This window comes from Anabrus simplex, chromosome 7 (genome assembly GCF_040414725.1).
Source record: "Anabrus simplex isolate iqAnaSimp1 chromosome 7, ASM4041472v1, whole genome shotgun sequence".
NCBI lineage: Eukaryota > Metazoa > Arthropoda > Insecta > Orthoptera > Tettigoniidae > Anabrus > Anabrus simplex.
The window spans coordinates 100,123,476-100,146,181 of record NC_090271.1 but is presented as its reverse complement, the minus strand read 5'-3'; the positions used below and the strand labels follow the sequence as shown (position 1 = coordinate 100,146,181).

Sequence of the window (22,706 nt, the reverse complement as noted above, 5' to 3'; positions counted from 1 at the left end):
ACCTGAGCAGATTCTATAGTCACACATATAAATGAGATGAGACTGCATTTGCTATATCCTGCGCCATCAGACGGATGCAATACTTCTGCATTAATCAGGAAATAGCCTCAGGTAGAATGCCAAATAAAATGGATATAAGAAATTTAAACATCGCATTTGTTTAATTAAACGTATTACTTGAAATTGTGCACAGAATTCTATACACTGAGTATGCAACGTAAGTCACAGGTGAAAATGGCGGGTTTTAAGTAGTTGACCTGTCATTGTGTTCATCCTATTATGTGTGTCTTTTCGTGTTCCTATCATTATGACTGGAATAATTTAGTGTCTTGGTTCATCATCATCATCATCGTTGACAAACTCCAGTTTTATTACATTTCTCTTGCTGATTTAATTGGATTAATTATTATTTTCCACCCCTCTGCCCTTTCCTTTTTCATACTGCACCTAACTGGAACTAAACCTTTTTATAAGGGTATTAAGGGCCACAAGAGAAACACCATCTACTGTAGATTGGCAAGTCAATTACAACAAGAACGTTATTACTTATTTTTGAACTCCGTAACATTTCTACTGTTTTTTTTTTTTTTTTTAAATTTATGTTATGCTCACATTGGAGCACTGACAATCTATATATAGTCAAGTCTTATGAATATTGGTTACAAATTTGGTTGATTTTTCTTTTGTTCCCAGAAATGTTTCATTCTCTCTGACCTGGCTGGCCGTTCTTTGTCAGTTATGTTGTACTATTTGCGTGTATAGGTCTTCAGTTTAAGACTCACGTTGTTATTTCCCAGGATCCTCTTCTCTTCTGTTTTCAATTTGTTGAATTGTCAAGCCTAATTCATTTAAATCTTCTTGGACTTCTTTGAACCAGTGATTTTTAGTTTTACTTTTCCAAAGTAGTTGAATAAATGTTTGAGTATCCTAGTCTCTGGTGGTTGTGATATGTAACAGAAAAAAAAGCAACTTTTCTTTTCCTCATTGTATCTGTTATAGACTCAGTCTCCTGGTATACAATTTCATTGGGTAGTAATTGCCATTGTCCATCTACTTGGAGTTTTTTGTTCAGAATTGTTCTAATGGTTCGTCTGTTTTCTGTAATTTATCTGTAGTTGATTTCGTATTCAAATTGAATAAGGTTTCACTAGCATAGGTTGCTTCAGGCTTAATAACGGAGTTGTAGTGTTTAAATTTTGCATTTATTGAGAGAGATTTCTTCTTGTAGGTTGCCCAAGTAATGTCTTGTGCTTGTTTTAATTTGGTAATTCTATTTTCAACTGATATTTTCTCTTTTAAGTTCCAAGTTATAATCTCTCCAAGATATTTAAATTTATTAACAACCTTAATTTGTTTGTTATTAGTCAGTGTGATAGGCGTTGTTTCCACTTTGAAGGATGGCATCATTTCCGTCTTTTCAAAGGAGATTTGAAATCCAATTTTTGCTGCTATTTGTTCTAATTCTTCAATTTGGAATTCAGCCTCTTCCACACTACTTGCAAGTAGCACAAGGTTATCTGCAAGTGCTAGACAATTAAGTTTGATATTTTTGCCAATCTTGATGTTTGGCTGACATTTCTTAGACCATTCTCGCATGACTTTCTCCAATGCACAGTTAAACAGTATTGGTGAGAGATCATCCCCCTGTCGCAGTCCAGTCCGGATTTCAAATGATTCAGACAACTCTCCTCGGAATTTAACTTTTGCTATAGAGTTTTTGAGTGTAACACCAACGAGATTAATGAGTTTCTGGTGTAACCCAAATTCTTTAAGGATTTTAAGTAATGACTGACGATGAATACTGTCATATGCTTTCTTGAAGTCAACAAAAGTGATAACTAGTTTTTTGTTTCTCATTCTTTGATGGTTCATAATCCACTTAAGACTAATGATTTGGTCAGGGCAACTTCTTCCAGGTCGAAATCCCCCCTGATACTCTTCAAGTTCTTGGTCGAGCTGTTCTTGAATTCTCGTGAGGATAATTCTAGACAGGATCTTATATGTGATATCAAGTAGAGAGATTCCTCGGTAATTATTTGGATCCAGTCTATCCCCCTTTTTTTTATATTGGATGAATTATACCTGTATTCCATTCTGCAGGCAGTTTTTCAGAGTTCCGTATGTCTATGATGTGTTTGTGTAGGTTTTGAAGTGTTTGGTAATTTGCATTCTTCCACAGCTCTGCAACCACTTGATTTTCTCCTGCAGCTTTATAATTCTTGAGCCAATTAATCGCTTGAAATACCTCATGGAAATCTGGTGGAATAACCTTGTCTAAGCGTGTTTTATTTTTTGGATCAGGTGAAAATTCTAGGTATTCTTTTGGGTCTTCAGCATTTAGTAATTCTTTGAAGTGATCAGCTAGAATTTTGGCATTCTCCTGATAATTGTGTGCTAGTTGTCCTTGTTTATTTCTCATCATGAGTGTAGGTGGAATATATCCTGATTGATATTGTTTAAATGTCCTGTAATAGTTTCGTGTCTTATGTTGTTTGAATGATTCATCTGTGTTAGCTAGTTTTTTTTTTTTAAATTATTTTTTATGGTCTCTTTTAATTCTTCTAAGTTCTTTGGCCATTTGTCTTCTAGCAATAGTTAGTTCATGTCGAGATTGTGCCGTTTTCTTTTGTTGGTCATTTAGTCATGCTTTGTGTCTTTTCTGTGTTGCCATATCATATTTCTCATTCCACCAGGCGTGTTTCTTTCTCTTTTTCATAGGAACAATTTCTTCGGCAATATTTTTTAGATGATATAGATGTTGATTCCCATAGGGAATCTGAAATATTTGTCCTGAATGAGCAAATTTATAATACCAATATAAATGGTCCGTTATTGGACATTATAAATTTTCCAGCTAGCTCATTCTTGGTTGCCAGCGTTTCGCCCTCATGTGCTAGGGTGGGCTCATCAGTTGGTACCTAGCACACTTACCAATACGCTGGCTGATGGCCAAGCAGGCATCAATTTTTAGTGATGAGACAAAGTCTCGTAGTGCATTGGCACTGCCGGTGGCTCCAGTTAGCCTACGCAGTGGCCTCCACGGTATGCACTAGCCAGCGTATTGGTAAGTGTGCTAGGTACCAACTGATGAGCCCACCCTAGCACATGAGGGCGAAACGCTGGCAACCAAGAATGAGCTAGCTGGAAAATTTATAATGTCCAATAACGGACCATTTATATTGGTATTATAATATTTTTTAGTTTATCAATAATCGTTACCAGTTTGTCGCTTAGGGGTGTTTTGGATCTCTCCTTATACACAGCATTATTTATTAAGTAGCTGGGGTCATATTTCCTCCTTCTGGTGAATTTAGATGGTTTATGATGTTTTCTTGGGGTTAACTTGATTTTAATCTTTGAAATATCCACTTCTTTGCATCATGGGAAATGTTCATGTTACTGCAGGGCATATGAAGTGGGTGCAGCCCGACCAGCTCCTGGCAGTATTGGGAAACTACGCATCAGCAGTGAGATGAGAACCAAGTTGGAGATGGTGACTGCCAATCACAGTCTCAGGTAACTATTGTTCCCAGCAGCAGTTTTTATGTTCTAATGATGTGTGTAAATTTGATAGAATTACCTTTGAAATACTCTGATCATTAGAGCCCGGATGTTGATGCAGTAATACGTTAGAATGCAAACTAATTTGTCGAGTAGGAGGTGTGGTCTAGCCTGTTCCTCCGTAACGTAATGAGAGTAACATAACTTTCAGGGAGTTCTAGGAGGCTGAGCTCCTAATCTTTATGCAAACCACATAACAGGATTGTTAACCGGGTTTGAATAAACTTGTTACACTCACGAGTAAGTTTGCATTCTAACATATTAACGCATCAACATCCGGGCCCTACTGATCATCAAAGGATATCACTGAAAATAATATGGGAGAAACTGAATTCCTGGAGATTATCCATGATAAAGTTCTGTATTCATATTGTAATTCACTTTTTTTGAGCACTTTTCACACCTACATATCTACCTTTTGGAACATGCATATAAAGCTTCACTGCAGTATCCTCAGACACTAACAATAAGAATAGCAGTGTCTCATTTCACACAGCACAACCCTGAAAGCAAATTATTTCTGTTATTCTGGGCTGTGTTAACTCAATCTAAACAGTAATTTAGTGTTCATTGTTCGGCAGTCTAACTCAATAAACATTTGCATTGATATTTATATATTTATTTAACCCTCACAATTTACATGGCCATCCTTGATTTGGAAAAGGCATTTGACAGTTTACCACATGATCGTATGTGATTGGCAATGAGACAACACACTGTACCTGAAGTGTATGTCAACTGGATGGAAGTTCACTAGCTCAGTACACTGTGAATTTGGAATGTTGTATACCTTTCAGATAAGTGTCAGCGTCCATCAAGGATCAGCCTTGTCCCCATTCCTCTTCATACTCTGCACAAAGGCAATCATGAACAATATTCACGCAAGACATCCATGGACATTATTATATGCTGACATTGTTATGTTTAGCAAATGAAAAACCCAAGTGCCTTGGTCAACAGGTGCAAGAGTAAAACATGCACCTCGAAACATTTGGTATGGAATTAAATTTGAAGAAGATAGAGTACTTGGAATTCAGTAATCAAATGGTTGACACAATTCCTGTAAACTTAATGAAGTCACCCAATTCAAATATCTGGGTTTGTGCATTGATGTGTCCCAAAGAAACCAATTTCCTGACTAGACAACAGGTCTTGATTTATTAACAAAAATGACAAGCCTGTCTGCACTTGTGAATACAGAATTAGTCTCCGATGACTCTCTGAAAATTACTGCACATACATAACACTTGAGACAAGAAAGAAAGACACTCAATAACTGCTTGGTATTTACAATATATATACTGTACATAAAAAAATGGGAATACTATCGAAAGATTATAAATCCATCTTGCAACTATCTTTACCGAGTGATTAGAGTTTAAGGTTGGTCCTACTAAGTTCACACAAGTAAAGTCAAGTCCTGATGGGCATGAAAGAGTCTCTTGAATGTCCCTAAACCCCACATTGCCCGTATTGGTCGTTGCCTACTCGGACCTCAGGGTTCGCCAGCTGGTGGCGGTCTCGTTTCTAATAATGTTATTGGCTTTACGTCTCACCAAATACTTTTACAGTTTTTGGAGACACCAAGGTCTTATTTCCCTCAGTGAGAGGCTGTCCTTACATACAGATGCAGTGGTAATGTAGCCGCTGACTCACAAGCTGCGCTATCACCAACTGGATTAGACAGGTGTGTTCTGGAAGCAATCCGCATAGTGCATGGCATTCAAACAGGCACACACAAGATGCATTACATCTTCTTGTACTACTATTGCTGATGTCAATACATGAGTTAGCGCCACATGGATTAAATGGCTCTAGGTTACTGGATTACTATGTGATAAGATAATTCTATTGCATCTAAAATCTAAAGATTACTGCACAGTGATTTAGAAACAAATGCTGGCCTATATCAGAACATGAATAGGCACTTCATGTAGTGGAAATGAAGATGTGTGATGGTTGATTGGCTTGGCTAGACAAGTGATGAGTGGAAGAAATTCAAGGTTGCCCAATTACACAGAAAATGCTTGAATATCACAACAAGCACCTCGCAAAACTCGAATCTTGGGATGGTATAGATTGTCTGAAGTGGAAAAAATGATGCAAGAATGTGGACCTCCCATAAGTGGGAAAATGCAAAGAAGATGATATTTTATTAATCATCCTAGTATGATCAACCAAGACCTACGAAGAAGGAAGGAATTTAAAAAAAAAAAGTAAGGGATGAGTAGGTAAGTTGAAAAAAATCTCCTACTATTTTTGTTCATTCTTCTGATATTCCTATATTGAAAAAAGAAGACAGAGTACTTGAAATGCAATGACCAAACTGATGGCACAGTTGCTGTATGCTGGGTTAAACTTTGATGAAGTCACCCATGGCTATTGTGACCACATCTCCGGTGTCTCATATCAGTCAAATCCTCAGTTGCTCTTATGAGTGAACCTTGTTGCACCTCTCCGTTTGTTACTGAAATCCTTAGACTGGCAGGGAATTGAACTCGGGGCATTCAGGTAAGATGCAGGTATTCTACCCTTACAGTATGAGGCTGGCCTTTCATACCCACATAGACGATCTCTCTCCTCATGAATTCCTGTTATTTACAGATCACTTGTTTGATCATGAGGGAATGAGCATCGACACTCATTGAAGGGAGATCTCTTATTTGACATATTTCAATCCTGATTTGTAGGATAAGAAAGAGAAAGCTGGATAAACACAAAAAGAAGAAAGAGACAAATGATAAAATGTTTATACAGGTGATGAGAACCTGGGGAAACGGTACAGGAGGAGGAACTCAACAGGTTAATTTAAATCAGTGGTTCCCAAGGTTTACCAGCTGCAACCCCTTCATAATCTCTACAAATTCCATGCCTCTCCCCCCATCCCCATACTGGTATTACGAATACTTTTTTTGCTTTCAGAAATAACTATGAGAATAATGAAATGAGAGGATGTCAGGATTCAAAAGTGTAGAGTACTGTAAAAATAGGATGTGTGGCTGAAGCAGGACATCAACAAAGTGTCCATATCAAGCTGCTGCTTTAAATCCAATTATTAATTATTTTCTCTCTCTCTCTCTCTCTCTCTCTCTCTCTCTCTCTCGGCGCTACAGCCCATGAACGGTCCTGGCATCTCCATTAGCAATTGCCCACTTCTTTCAGTTCAGAGCTCTCCTTTTTCAGCCCCGGGTCCATAATGCCTCCAGATCTCTCAGGATGTTTTCCACCATCTTGTCCTTGGTCTCTCCCATCTTCGTTGGCTGGCAGGATGTTCATCGAGGATCTTTTTTGTCGCTCAATCCTGACTCATTCTTACGACGTGCCTGAGGTACCAAAGTCTCCTCATTTTGGCCTCTGTGACAATCTCAGGTTCACCGTACAGGGTGTAGACTTCGTTGGTCCTGATGCACCAGTCTCCTCCATCGTGAACTGTGCCGAAGAATTTCTTCAAGATCTTTCTCTCCCATACCTGTAGGAAGTTCTTGCTGCACTTGTTTAGGATACATGTTACACACTCGTACAGCACCGAAGCGGTACAGGGTGAGTTTTAACCTTCTGGAAAGCATTACAGTCCTCAGTAACTTCTAGAAGGTGAAGTAACACCTGTTCCCAGCTGCTACTCTTGCCTTTATCTTCACACTGACCTGATTGTCCCCAATCATGAGGGCTCCCGGGTACTTAAACTATGCTACTCTCTTGTTGGTGTCACCTGCACATTCCAGGCCTCTCACACCATAGAGTCATGCTTTGTCTCAAGTGTTCACCATGTTCAAGTTTTTTAATTATTAATCATTTCCACTCACATTAATTTACCTAAAAATTATAACTGCAATTTGCTTTTAAGAAATTATTGAACCTGTGCTTCAGTGCACAGACACTCAAGAGACAGAACTGAAAGAAATATGTTGTGAGCTCGGACAGAAGGTGGATACTGAAACAAACTCTACAATTGTGCCCCTTGGGAAAAGATCAATTGGACATCCAATAAAGAGATGACAGATGATAACGGACCACGTGGTCTGATACGTGAGGATGATGAATTCAAATCATGTAAAGGAACAACACCTTTTCGCTCTATTATTTTATCAGGTCATGGATTTTATTTTTTCCTGACTAAGTTTACTGAGCCCCCTTGTATATCTCTCCCCCACTCCTCCCATGGGAGTATGCCTCCTGGTTTGGAAACCACTGTTTTAAATAAAGAAAAGGAAATAAGCAAGAGACAAATTGAATAGAGTGAATAAGGATCATTTAACCCTCAAACTGATAGGTGACGACGGATTGACAGGCGTGCGCCTATCTCGTGCACCGCTGTCGATATATCGTCAGGTCTAGTTAACCAGAAAATACTGCTTGTGAATTTATCTATTAGATGACAGAATCCATCGGGCATGTTTTCTCCTTGGAATGTGGAAATGTTGGTAATAAATGCATCCAATTTAAGAAATATATTTGGAACAAATGAAGGTCTTAATTCGTACTAGCTTTGAACCACATGTTGTTCTTAACCCTCTTAGTGCCAGGCCCGGTTGCTCACAGTATGCCAAGAGTGCCAGACAGATTTAGAGAATTTTGCAGGTTCTCACTCTCTGGACTATATAGTTCACAAATATTATAACTATGACTTGAAATTTTTATTAAATGTTACCAAGAAGACATTCTTACTGCTGAACTAAATTACAGCACTAAAATGCTCTTGGTTATTTTGAAAAAAAATATTTTCCAAACAATTTCAAAACACCAAAAATTAAAAATCGGAAACAAAACAGAAAAAAAAAAAAATTCAACTCAACGGTAAATATTGATGACTTCTTTGAAATGTCCTATTTTAGATGAATAAACATGTAAAGTTTTACATTTTTATCTTCAATAGTTTAAGAGTTATGTACAATGGTATCGTGATATACAATTGGCATGTTCAACAATGGGATCGAACCTGGCACGTGGGTTGCAGTCACAGTGACCAGATGGTGATACATTATCATTGTTCACAAGATGAAAGAATCCCAAGATCAATTGGAATCTGTTTCATGAGAACATATTTCCAAACCACGGAATATAACGGAAGTTTTTGACCCAATAAGAAAATATGCTCGGCCTTGTAGTTATACCCATTTCCAACAAAACAGCAATGAAAGCCTTCATTTCAGTCAATGTAACCGGGCGCCACTGCTGTGCTCTGGCATATGGTGACAAGACATGATTTATCATATCTGCTTGTCTCTGTAGTTATGAGATTCAATAATTGAGCCGTGGAAAAAAAAAAACAAAAAAATAAACAATACGCTATAGGTTTGCATCTGACGAAGGGGTGTGTCTCGGGCTAGGAGTATCATAATAATCAGGTTAGAGTTGGTATTTTGCATCCTGACCTAATTGAATTTCACGAAAAACAGGAAATTGTTGCTGTTGGATATTGTTACAGCCGTCATCATCATCAGTACTCTCACTCAGACGGTCATTACCACTTTCAATGTTTACATTCGGACAATGAGCATGTGGTTGAGTGTTTACAGAAAACTCGCCGTTATCATTCCCATTAACAGTTTCACTTTACCCTTCCTCACTTGTTGGAGTGAATTCCTCATCAGAGTCTTCATCATCCTCTTCTTCACCAAAAAGTATTAAGATATACAGCCAGTTCGTCATCGTTGACAAAATAACTTCTCCCGTTAGTCGCCGTTTTACTCACGCGGCATGGAGATCATACGTCGTAGATGAACACGGACTTTAGAAATTCAATGCATGATAGCGAATGAATTTACGCACTATCTAGCAGCGTAGTTAAAATCTAATGACAATTATCTATGGACTCGACACATAAGATGTTGCAATCTGACGGCCCAAGTTGTACTACCTCGTATAGAATTGAGCACTATCCAAACAACGATATATCGTGGTTGGCACTTTACGCGTATATACGAAACAACGATATATCGTTGTCTGGCTCTCTACGGGTTAATATGACTTGGCTGTCCTTGTTTACTGTTTGGTTATTCACTTACGATGGCTACCTTTTTGGAGTTAAATAACAAAGATGGAATTAAATGTATCTGTAAATTCAAGTGACTAGTCTGATCTAGATGATAGTTGTTTTGGTTGGAGTGATGGACGTAGTGAACTAGGCCCAGAGTAGAACGGCACTACTGTAACCTACAATGCATGCATGTTAGCCATGCTGTCATGATACTTTTTAGTGGATACAGTAGAACCTCGATTATACGTTCCCAGAAACTACGTTTTCTCATATTATTAGTTCAAATTATGTGGTCCTGCGAGCATCCTAATTAAATCATGTTGTAAAAATCCCGCATTTCCTGTTCCTCGAAGAAACAATTTCCCGGATCAACAGTCCAGAAATTTCAGTCCCATCAACTCTAAATCCTCTGTCACACGTTTTCCAAGAAACTGTATCTCACGAAAGGACGGCTACGGCATACTTACGGATCTTGGTGTTAACGTCCCATTAACGTGGTAATTTGAGGAAGTACTGTACTGAAAAAGTGATCGACGGTGAACTTGCATAAGGGACCATCTTAGCATCGCTTTCGGGTGGTCTTGTTTAGAGAATCCTCGGAAATCATAACGCAGAGTGTGTCCACAACAACAAGGAGACAGAGCGCATTTCAACACATATAAACTTTCAAGATTTTTACACTATTTTCTTAAGAAACACTTTAAATACATCAATGAAGCACACGTAAGAAATTCCATTGATTTCTTCGAAAAATTAACACAATTTAATCTACAACCTAACGATATAATGGTCTCATATGACATCACCAATATGTACTCAAGCATCCCTATAAATGATACTATAAATATTATTAAAACAAACCTTTCGAAATACAGTAATTTAAGAAAAATTTGAAATAAATGATTTCGTTAATTTATTGAGCTTTGTTTTGAACACTAACTATTTCACCTTCAACAACAAAATCTACCATCAAAAAGGACTGGCAATGGGAGATCCCGTTTCATGCATTTTAGCTAACATTTTAATGGACAATCTAGAGGCTAATAAGATACTACACAAAATCAATGGCCTCCACCTATGGATAAGATTCATAGACGACACGTTTGCCATCATTGATAAACAACAAAACAACAGCGAAAACATTTTAAAGTTCCTTAATGGACTCAATTACCTTTACAAAGGAAGATGAAACCAACAACTCTTTAAATTTTCTAGATGAAACCATAAATAGAGCCAGTAATAAATTCAAATTTCAAATCTATAGAAAACCCACTTTTGCCCCTCTGACAATAAGAAAAGAATCTTTGCACTCACATTCTTACAAATTAGCAACTATCTACAGCTTAATCCATATAGCGTTCAAAATTCCTCTTTCCAACAACAGCCGGAAAAAATAATTACAATATATTAAAGAACTGGCTAAGCTTAGTGGCTACAAACAAAACACAGTTAATAAAATTATAAACAAAATCAAATTAAAAACTGCTACTAATTTAACCCCTGAAAGACCTTAAAAAAACTTTTTGCTGCTTTTACCGTCACAAATCCGGCTCTATATCAGATCACCAACCCAATCAAGAAACAGGACGTCAATATTGCTTTCAAAACCCGTAATACAAACAGAAATATATTCCTTAATTCCCATAAAGTAAATTCAACACACAAACGATACTCAAATTCAGGGATTTATACACTCAGATGTACCCATTGTGAGTTTTCTTATGTTGGGCAAACTGGACGCAGCTTCCAAACAAGATACTTAGAGCATTACAACGCATCTAAGCATAACAAACACTCCGCTATGAGTATTCATATGAAAGAAACGGGGCATAGCTTCAACACTATAGACCAGCTTCAGATCTTAAAGATTAAAGATTAGTTTAATGACTGAATTCAAAAACATCTACATCCTTTTGACCAACACTTCAATAAGAATCAAAATCTAAGTGACATCATAGAAACAAAGAGCCCGGTCACGGAACAAATTCCTAACTTATTGTCATCTCTTAACATAAACAGTAATAATTTTTTAAATATCTTCAACTATAAATCCAGCATTATTACCCATATATCAACAGAAGCCAATGTCCCTTCGCCTGGCCACACCCCTTCCCCCACTCGCATCAATAGTGACCTTAACGCCCCGTCCACCCCACCTCTCCCAACACACTCCCCGCCATCAGTGACACACCCCTACAATACAAGAAGCAGAGGTAAAGCGACTGTCAAACCACCTCACACAAGCAGCACAGCCGGACTTCTCTCCTAAAGTCTAAAGGGTAAGTTTCAAGAACATCAATTCCACTAATGAACTATTCCAAACCGGGTGATTTGGCCGTGCGATTAGGTGCGCACAGCTGTGTGCTTGCATCCGGGAGATAGTGGGTTCGAACCCCACTGTTGGCAGCCCTGAAGATGGTTTTCCGTGGTTTCCCATCTTCACATGAGGCAAATGCTGGGACTGTACCTTAATTAAGGCCACGGCCGCTTCCTTCCCACTCCTAACCTTTTCCTGTCCCATTGTCACGTGTCGGTGTGACGTGAAACAAATAGCAAAAAAAAAAAAAATTATTATATATTTCTATTTTCTTTAAGATGTCAGCTCGGATTAGGTGAAAGTAAAATAATTTAACTTGCTTTGCAGATCATCTAACAAGCCTGAAAAGCCAACATTGCTGCCGCCTAAAAATTCTGATGTTCAACAGAGGCCAGTCAAGAAGCTAGAAGATAATCGTCGGCTTATGTTAGAACAACAGCTGAGTGAGTATCATTAGAGTTCTTAAAAATATTAGCTAATAAAAATTAGTTGATTCCAAGATTTTTCCGTTTGTACTTACATGATTTATATTCGCATCATAATTTTGTAACATCTGGAAATATAAGAGTTAATTTTGTGCATAAGTACAGCAGTAATGCATTTGGAGCCTTCCTGATGCAGTGTCAGTTTTGACCATATTTATCCAACAGATTCTAGTCTTCCAATGAGAAGTTTTCCTTCTACATCCCTTTCTGAATCCACTCAAGCTATTCTCATAGGTTCCATCCTCATCATGTGTCTGAGCCATCACAGTCTGAATGTGCTAACTCTGTTCAGTGGAGATGTTTTAATTCCAGTTTTTGCCTCATATCCTCATTTCATATCCTCATATCCTCAATTCTGTCCTAAGTCAGTATAAACATCTCATTGCAGTAGGCCTTGGTCTTTGATATGTTCACACTGTGAATTTAAAAAAAAGGTTGATTTATTTTTTCCACTATACAAGGTCATTTATTTTCTGAATTAGTTTGGTAACTAATATCCAGACAGTTGTTCATTGAATACCTGCTTCTATTCATTTAGAAAGATTTCACAAGATCTATCTTTTGTTAACATTGTCAACTAGAACTTTAATATAGTGAGACATTTGAGGCACTTCCCATAAGCACTGCCCAGATGCTAAGCTTTATTTTCTTCTGGTTTTTTTCCTTAATAAAGGATGCGGAGCGTTTACACCCTTGCTGCTATCATAGAAACTAGTTTATACCTTGCAGAGCTATAGTGTTAAATTTATTGCCATGTGTCACGTGTGACATTCTCATTTCTTAAATTGCATAGATTTATTTTACAATCTTCTTAGGAGAGCATAATTTATATGTGCTGTGTTAGGGGTATGACAGTATGGAAGCTGCTGAGATATGGGTGGACTGAGTAATGACATTCAGGGCATGACTTGTGCGTCTGAGTGTTATGAAAGGTGTTACTCATGGGATCAGTCATACTGATGCAGTGAGAAAAGCCATGGCAAACTACCTCACTCCTCATCTTGCCAAGTATTCCTCATTTTAGTGCTGCCATTGGTTTTTGCTGTTCCCCAAACAATGTAATCCCTGATAGTGCTATTTGAGAATCCAACCAACCTCTGGGCTGATAAGCTAACAGACAGGCAGATCTATTGAAATATTTAAACATTTTAAGCATAAACCCTTATGCATATGTTGAAATATCTCAGATCTTTGCTTCCACATAGTTTTTAGACCTCCTTTTGAAAGTGGATATTTTCATGTCATACTCAAGTCTTCCTTCCTCCTGTCATAGTGACTATGTAATATGTTCTTCATCCTGTTCCTGTGTAACATCTCAGCATGACTGAGCTTAAAGTTGCATTGTACCTGTTTAATATGGGCTAGAACATATGTAAAAGTGAAAGTACTGTGGTCTACACACTTCAGTTCCTTTCACAAGACAAGGAGGAAGGGAAACTTGCACAGGTGTTGATGTAATTCATGAAAGAATGTCTTATTCTTCTGCTCTCATAAGACTGCAGACTTGTTCTACATGTGTGCCTGAGAGAGAAGATAACTGAATTTCATTTGGCGTGTATTTTTACCCCTAGGTGGACGTTGGGACTCTGTGGATTCAATAGATGTTGCAACAAGAGGAGTGAGCAAGGAGGAGCGTTCTGATGTTCAACAGACAAATATTGTTCGCAGCCAAGTAAGTGAAATACTGGAACAGTAGATTTTACTCATTTTTATTTATTTATTTGAACTTCTACAATGATAAGCTGCCTGAATCTGACAAAGCATACTATAACACTTGAATATTGAATACATTTGTAACCATGAAGAGTTTTCTGGAATTAATCCTTCTCGTATGCAGTACTATAGAGGTGATTTCGAACAATTTGGGCAGAGCCTTTAATGGCCAAGATGGCTAAATCACAGTACAGAATCTTGGGAATGCCCACACTTTTGATAAAACTCAACTAGAAATTTTGATATGGTTCCTCTTGCTCCGATGAAAAGTCCTACAACCTTTACACAGGAGATGTTTGAATCTTTGAAGTGGCTGATAATTGGTTCGTAGATGGCTCGCTTCTCCGCATCTACCTCTGCTGGCTAACGTGAGTCAACCTCACGTCTAACGGTGGGGTCCAGAATATATGCAAAGTTTTTTTTTTTTTTTTTTTTTTTTTTTTTTTTTTTTTTTTTTTTTTTTTGCCAATTGCGATTATGTTTATTCTCCGCTTGCTTCCACCCTCACGAGCACATGGTACCTGTTCATGTACTTTGTAACCTTTCTGGGAAAATGCTGCTGCAATATTCTAGATGTTATTCTGTATGCCTAACATTCCTAAGCAAGTCCCCTCTGTGGACAAGAACGAACAACATGAGCTAGGGTTTCAGGCTCACTGCAGTGTCTGCAGTGGACTCCATCCTGGCTACTTCCAGGGAGGGCCTGTACAGGAGCCACGTTGTATTGCATTTTCAGAGCGTCTTTCCACTCAGATCTGGAGAGTCCATTTAGGGCATCGATCCATTGGGCTGCCAGTGTATATTTCTGATAGAGGATGGCTCCCTTACAGTGAGTTCTTAATGCACACCATTTGCCTTTCTCATTTTTTTTTTTCCTCCTAACTTCCTTGTGCTAAGTTTTTCGAGTTGAGTGTTATCTGCATTTCTTAGGTCAAGTCTCTGAACGCATAGTATCCTCTCTTCTACCAGATTGTGCAATGATGTTACATACTCATTACCAGCCTTGCATAGTAAGAGAGAGATGTTAAGATTATAAGCTATACATTTAATTTTTGTTCTTATTGAAGTGCAGTTCTAAGAAATAAATTGACAATTGACAATTTTCAATACAATATATACAATACAATACAATACAATACAACTAATTAAATAGGATGAATTTGACATTCATCAAAATACTGAATCTATACCTGTAGTGACATCACACTGACACAAATATTACTTTTTTTTAAACGCATCAAACAGCACAACACAACTCTTGAGCACATCACCCAATTTTTGATGTATAAGTGTTGTCATTGTTTTATGTATACATACAAAGTCTAATACTTTGTCAGTTTTTATGTCTATCTATTGTAATTGCGTCAATACAGACCAATATGAAGATGATTGCATGTGTTCCTAATAATGCATTTTCAAGTCGTATGAAGAGATAATGGAACATGAAAATGTAAATAATAGGATGAACACAATGACAGGTCAGTGTGAGAAAAGCGAACAATAGAAAGACAACACAAAAGAGTAAGTATGGTATCCCCATCTTCACTTACTGCCATCTCCAAAGAGATTGTTTCTCTCCTCATCGATTACAGTTTTCATTCATTCCTTCTTAGCCCATAATGAGCTCATTTCTGCTTCCCAGTTTCATCCTATTGTGTGTTCCTTTTCATGTTATCTCTCTTTTACGACTTGTTTGACACTTATTTATTCCTTTCCATTTCTGATAATGCATTTTATTTTATTTTATTTCAGGTTGAGCGGATGGAGAAGACAACTCCTCGGTATGAAGACAAAATACCTACTAGTCCGAACAATGGCTGGGACAAACCTGTTATTACCAACAGTGGAGGGTGGGATAAACCAGCAGTTGGTAACGGTGGCTGGGACAAATCACCTGTGGGGAATAGTGGTTGGGATAAACCTGTAGTTGGTAACAGTGCTTGGGACAAGCCAGTGATTGGAAATAGTGCTTGGGATAAGAATAGTAGTGTTTGGGATAAACAAATACTGAATACCAGTTGGGACAAGCCTTCTCTGAACACAAGTGGCTGGGACAAGACATCACCAACGAATAATGGCTGGGACAAACCTACAACGAACAACAGCTGGCGACCTGCGCCTCCACCTCCTCCTGTCACTCCTCACTTCATAGATGCTGGGCCAGGTCCAGTCATGGCGACGTCCAGAGCCAGCAGCTTCTATTCACAAAGGTAAGATAGTACTGCAATATCATTACTAGCAAGATACCCGTGCTTCGCTATGGCTTTAAATGAAAGTTATTATTCAAAGTTTTACATTTTGGAGAGTAAACAGTCAGCTGAACCTGTAAAATATGTCCTCAGTTCATAGATCAAATGGTTTTGGGGGAATTATTTTATATTTTACTAGCTGATGTACCCGTGCTTCGCTACGGGTTTCTCAGAAAGACTGACTTGGTGGTTTTCCTAACTGAATTCAACATAGGTCATTACAGAAACGTCAGTAGGAATGTAGCGATTGAAAGCAATGTTATCATATAAAATACTCGATCAAATGGAAAACTGCACACTCTCTCAATTTCAACGAACGGTACTACGGTGCCGATCTAAGAGTCTGGAATAACCAGGTCACAGACTGCCGTGAACACTCCTCTGTCATGATTCCGTTAAATATGCACACTACTCATTTCAATCACTGGCTCAGAGTAGGGATTGTATAGCTCGAATACTATGATGAACCAGTGTGTTACGTACCAGATACATAAGAAAATGTATGAACCAGAGGAATGGCATGCTAAAGAAGAAAGTTATCTTACACCCCAGCTACTTCCCACCAATATACAGGCAGGCAGATTCAGTCGGTACGACCAGGCGAGTTGGTCGTGTGGTTAGGGGCGCGCAGCTGTGAGCTTGCATCCGGGAGATAGTGGATTCAAACCCCACTGCCGGCAACCCTGAAGATGGTATTCGGGAGATAGTGGGTTCGAGCCCCACTGTCGGCAGTCCTGACAGTGGTTTTCCGTGGTTTCCCATTTTCACACCAGGCAAATGCCGGGACTGTACCTTAATTAAAGCCACGGCCACTTCCTCCAACTTCCTAAACCTTTCCTATCCCATCGTCGCCATAAGACATATCTGTGTCGGTGCGACGTTAAGCAAAAAAAAAAAAAAAAAAGATGGTATTCCCTGGTTTCCCATTTTCACACCAGTCACACCAGGCTGTACCTTAAAACCAAGACCGCTTTCTTCACACCACTATTCATTATCTATCCCATCATCGCCATAAGATCTACCTGTGTCAGTGCGACGTCAAGCAAATTTAAAAAAACCTCGGTACACTGCAGTAATCCTATCTATCGGGGATGAGAGGAAACAGAAGACAAAAAGCACATCACAACAAACAATGGTCAATGTAATGTTATTGTTGATAAAGTTTATGAGATTTCTATATTGCAGGCCTTCACATTAGTTTTCTTTCGACTCTGTGATATTAGGGTGTCTTACAAAATTATTAATATCGTAGACTGTAGTTCCTTAATTTCTTACATACCGATTTTCACTAAATTCTGTTTACCCATTTTCTCGTGACTCGGCGCTGATATGGACTTAGTAACAAAAATCCAAATTCATGAATATCTCCGATTATATACGGTACGGTAACAATGTATAAGACATAAGTGATCGGAAATTTAATAACTTCTTACATAACTACTAATAACTTACGACATAACTAAAGTAATGTTAGTTATGTAGTATATATCGATACGACCACTAATAACAAAAATAACTTATTTGAGAATTACATTTCAGACCTTCCCCTAAACTACCATTTCACTCAGCGTGAATAAAATAATTTGTAGCGTAGATTGCAGTGGTTCATCACCCGACATTACATACCGACTTTCATTAAATTCTCTTCAGGCGTTTTCTATTGATGCGTATACAGACAGACAGACATTACGGAAAAATAAAAATGCATTTCCTTGTTACTGTGGACATGACAGACACAGAAATATCATTCTTTTCAAATTCTGAGCAATGTACAGACAAAACTCTTATTTTATATATATAGATTACATTTCAGTCCTTCCCCTAAACTACCATTTGACTCAGTGCGAATAACATTATTGATAGCCTAGATTATAGCGACATATTCCCCGACTTTGCATACCAATTTTCATGAAGATACGACCACTAATAAAATAAATATTTGACAATTAAATTTTAAGCCTTCACCTAAACTACCATTTTTCTCAGCGTGTATAGCCTATATTGTAGCGAATTATTTCCCATCTTTGTCTAGCGATTTTCATTAAGACACGACCACTAATAACATAAATATTTGAGAATTAAATTTCAGGCTTTCCCCTAAACTACCATTTCACTCAGCGTGATTAAAATAATTTATAGCCTAGATTGTAGTGGTTCATCACCCGACTTTACATTCCGATTTTCATTAAATTCTCTCGTGATGCGTGTACATACAGACAGACAGACAGATAGACAGACAGACAGACAGACAGAAATTACGGAAAAGTAAAAAATGCATTTTCTTGTTACTGTGGACATGACCGATACAGAAATACCATTCTTTTCAAATTCTGAGCAATGTACAGACAAAACTCTTATTTTATATATATAGATAATCTACCACTCAGTTGAATTCTGTACGGAAGAATTTGAATGTTTTAAACCATATCTGATTTAACATCTAGGGCATAAAAGCAACCAACCTGTGAAATTTTTATTTTATACGTCAAACAGTAATGGAGGAATGATACTTTTTTAAGGGGTGAATGTTTTGAAATATTTAAATCTAGGATATAGAAGACCACCCTTCATAAAAATAAAAAATAAAAGTTATGTTCATGCCTGAAACGGTTTTGGAAGGATGGATATTGTGTTTCTGAGAGTCAACTACCATCTAAAACCTCTTAGGGGAGAAGTGTTTTGAAGTATATCGTATTTAACACCTAGGACATAAAAGAAGACCCTTCTCGTAAAATTACAACTTTGTACGCCTAACCGTTCTGGAGGGATGAATATGTTTATGGAGCTAACCTCATTTGACACTTTAGCAATGGAACGTTAAAAACATTTTCCTATTTCACACCTAGGATTTAAAATATATACAGCTATTTGGAATTTTGTCTTCGTATGTTAAACAGTTTCGGAGGAAGGAGTTAATATATTTGTTTTGGGGTCTTAACCCCCGTTTAACTCTCTGAGGGTTTAAATTTGTTTCTAACCTTCTATTATTTAACAATTAGGATATCATTTGACATTTTAACTTAGTAATTCAAATGGTTTCATATAAACATGTATTTTTGTCATCATTCCTCAACCCTAGTCAAAACGCCTTAGGGGTGTATTGTTTTAAGTCCACTTCTTATTTGTATCCTCATAAAAAGAATTCAACTTCTTTTATGCCCCCTTAAGGTGATTCCTGATTCCCTCCCTCCTCCCCCTCCCCCCAGAAAAATGCATGTTTCTTTATTATTATAGGAGATTAAAGGATTGTTGAACTCTGCAGAGAATGCAAACTAATCTCAAAGTCCACCTACTTCAAAAGGAGGCCCAACAAACTTAAAACTTGGGAACATCCTGATTGGAGAAAAGGGGAATGGCAGCTGGATCACGTATTTATGACAAAACCTTCCGCAGAGAAATCTACAATATTAAAGTATTAAGAGGAGTAGATATAGGTTCAGATCATTACATAGTCAAAATCAAAATTAAGTTCACACCACTAAAAAAGAAACCAAAACGCAATAAACGAAAGAGGAACTTTGATCCACACCAGTTAATTAGGAATGATAAATATATAGAAGTCACACAGAACATAAAACTGACAGATAACTTAAAAGAACTGGTTCCAATTCTCAGGCAACAAGCTGAAAATTTAGCCCCATTGAACACACGAAAAAGACATGTCTGGTGGACCTCAGAATGTGACAAAATTCATGAAGAAAGACATCAGGCATGGTTAAAATTTCAAACACACAAAACAGAAGAAAGTGCAATCAACCTCAAAAATATCAGGAAAAAGTTCACACAAATTATCAGGCAAACCAAGAGACAATCACAGAAAGATCTAATCAACTCAGTACAAGAAAACTACCACAAAACCAATTCCAGAGACTTTTACAAAATGTTTGGAAGACAAGTACAAAAATTTGCCCCTCCCACATTAATGCTGAAAAGTGAGGATGAAAAATGACATGGAAAATGCCGAAATCATGGCAAAAGCATTCATTAAACTTTTGAATTGTGAAGAACCCCAGGAACTTTTAGCAATTAATACAGACATGCCTATCAATACCCCGCCTGAACTCATAAATCCCCAAACAATCCAAGAGGTGGAAACGCACTCAAAGAGTTGAAAAATTATAAGGTATGCGGAGAAGACCAAGTTTTCGCAGAAATGTGGAAATATGCCAGTGATACAGTTTGAACATCCTTACACATGGCCCTAACAAAAATCTGGATAACAGAAAAGTTCCCCGAACATTGGACCACAGCCATAATCCACCCACTCCACAAAAAAGGAGATAAAAGCAATCCAGATAATTACAGAGGTATCTCTCTCTTGCACATACAAGATTTTCTCCAGAATCCTATACAGGAGGATCAGAGAGCAACTAGAGGAAGAATTAGGTGAATACCAAGGAGGCTTCGGACCTCGGAGAAGCTGTGCGGAACAAATCATCACTTTAAAATTAGCCAAAGCAAAACAAACCTCTTGCAATAACCTTCGTGGACTTTAAAAAGCTTACGACTGTATCCATAGACCTTCAATGTTGTTAATATTAAGAAATTTCGGGCTCCATCCAAAATTAATCAGATGGATTGAACTCACCTTAACCAACACTAAATCAAAAGTCAAGTTCAGAGGGGAATTCTCTGAGCCATTCATCATAAAAACAGGCTTAAGACAAGGAGATTGCTTGTCACCACTGCTGTTCAACTGTGCCTTGGAATATATAATGAGGAATGGTACAAGAGTAACCCAAAGAACATCCGAATTGGAAGACCCAAAGACAACATAAGTTTAAATTGCCTAGGTTTTGCCGATGACCTTGCTCTCTTGTCCAGCAATATTCAGAAAACCAGACAAGAAGTTATATCACTACAGGAAATAGCACAGAAAATTGGTCTTGGAATATCTTTTGAAAAGACAGTAATCATGTTTACTACCCACCACTCATAAACAAAATTGCCATAGGAAACCAAGAAATCAAAATTGTAGATAGATTTAAATATCTGGGAGAAATCATAACATATAACCTCAATGAAAAGCCAGCATGGCATAACAGAATAAATAAACTGACCAGAGCACAATATGTCACCAAGAATACCTACAACAAAAAGGGCCTGTCAATAGCAACAAAATTAAAACATTACAAAACAGTCATTCAACAAGAAATAACATACGCAAGCGAAACCATCTTCAAAACAACTAACACTGCACAAATAGACAAAATACTCAAGATAGAGAGAAAATCATTAGAACATGCATCAACAAATCATACCAAAAAGATGGACACTGGAGAGTAGCTTCTAATGAAACAGTCTACAAGGAAATAGAACCAGTAATGAGCTCAATCAGGAAGAAACGCATTTCATATTTTGGACATCTAATCAGGACACCAGATAACAGGATCATCAGGAGAATAATAGAAAAATTATGTAATAGTAAGTGCAACATTAAGTGGATTACATAAATCAAGGAAGATAGAGATGAACTACAAGACCTAAGAAACAAAACCAACAAAATCAAGAAACTCGCAGACAAATAAACCAGACTGCAAATCAGTATCAACAAACAGACAATAGGAAGGGTGATTTCCAATGAAGAAAGAAGGATAAGATCAGAGAGAATGAAGAAGTACTGGGCTGACAGGACACTAAAAAATTCTTTGTATAAAGTTGGCTAGAGTGGTCCAATGAGGGCCATAAAATGTAAATAAATATTAAAGGAGATTCCAAATACCAATTTTCACGTCCATAACATCCTTTGTTTTTGAGATATAAGTACCTCATACGAAGAATTAAACTCGTTTTTCAATTCATTTACCCACCCATATTTGGATTTTCTGAAAACAAAAGAATGTGTTTATTTTTAAAGAAGATTCCAAATACGTATATTCATGCCTGTTACAACTTCAGTTTTTTAGATATAAGTATCCTCATAAAAAGAATTCAATCCCTTTCAGTCCTTTTTACTCCCTCTTTTATTTTATGAAAATAAAAAGTGTTCATGTCTTTGAACTGTTCAGTTTTTGATGTGTAGATACACTCATTTTAAAAATTCACCCCCTTTTCACCCCTTTAATGGCATAATATCCAGAAATCCTCCCTTAGTGAGCACCTACATTGTAATATTGAACCCTTTAAGGTCCTTCTTAGGATACCTACCTTCCTTACCTATTAACAATTTGGCGTGAGATCTTCCTCTTGGGTCGTCTACGGGTAAGTGGCGGGTTTCAGTAATTTAAACTATCTACTAAATGAGAGGAGTTGAGTCAAAAGACATATTATCATCCCTAAACAATGAACTCAGTCTTGTCCATTTAAAAAAAAAAAAACAATAATAATGATGAGAGACACTGACTTTTGAGACTTAATTCAGCTGCCTAAGAGGCATCCTTAATAGAAACCACTGTCTTAATTTA

The 22,706-nt window shown here is 37.5% G+C and overlaps 1 protein-coding gene across 1 annotated transcript in view; it reads left to right on the top strand.

The window, feature by feature from the left end:
• Positions 1-22,706, top strand: part of Myo10A (Myosin 10A) — a 460,053-nt gene that overhangs the window by 223,603 nt on the left and 213,744 nt on the right. Inside the window, exons 39-43 of the mRNA XM_068228601.1 lie at positions 3,406-3,516; positions 12,183-12,298; positions 13,912-14,012; positions 15,806-15,857; positions 15,921-16,263. Coding sequence (XP_068084702.1) covers positions 3,406-3,516; positions 12,183-12,298; positions 13,912-14,012; positions 15,806-15,857; positions 15,921-16,263 — 723 coding nt within the window. The remainder of the gene's footprint in view (positions 1-3,405; positions 3,517-12,182; positions 12,299-13,911; positions 14,013-15,805; positions 15,858-15,920; positions 16,264-22,706) is intronic.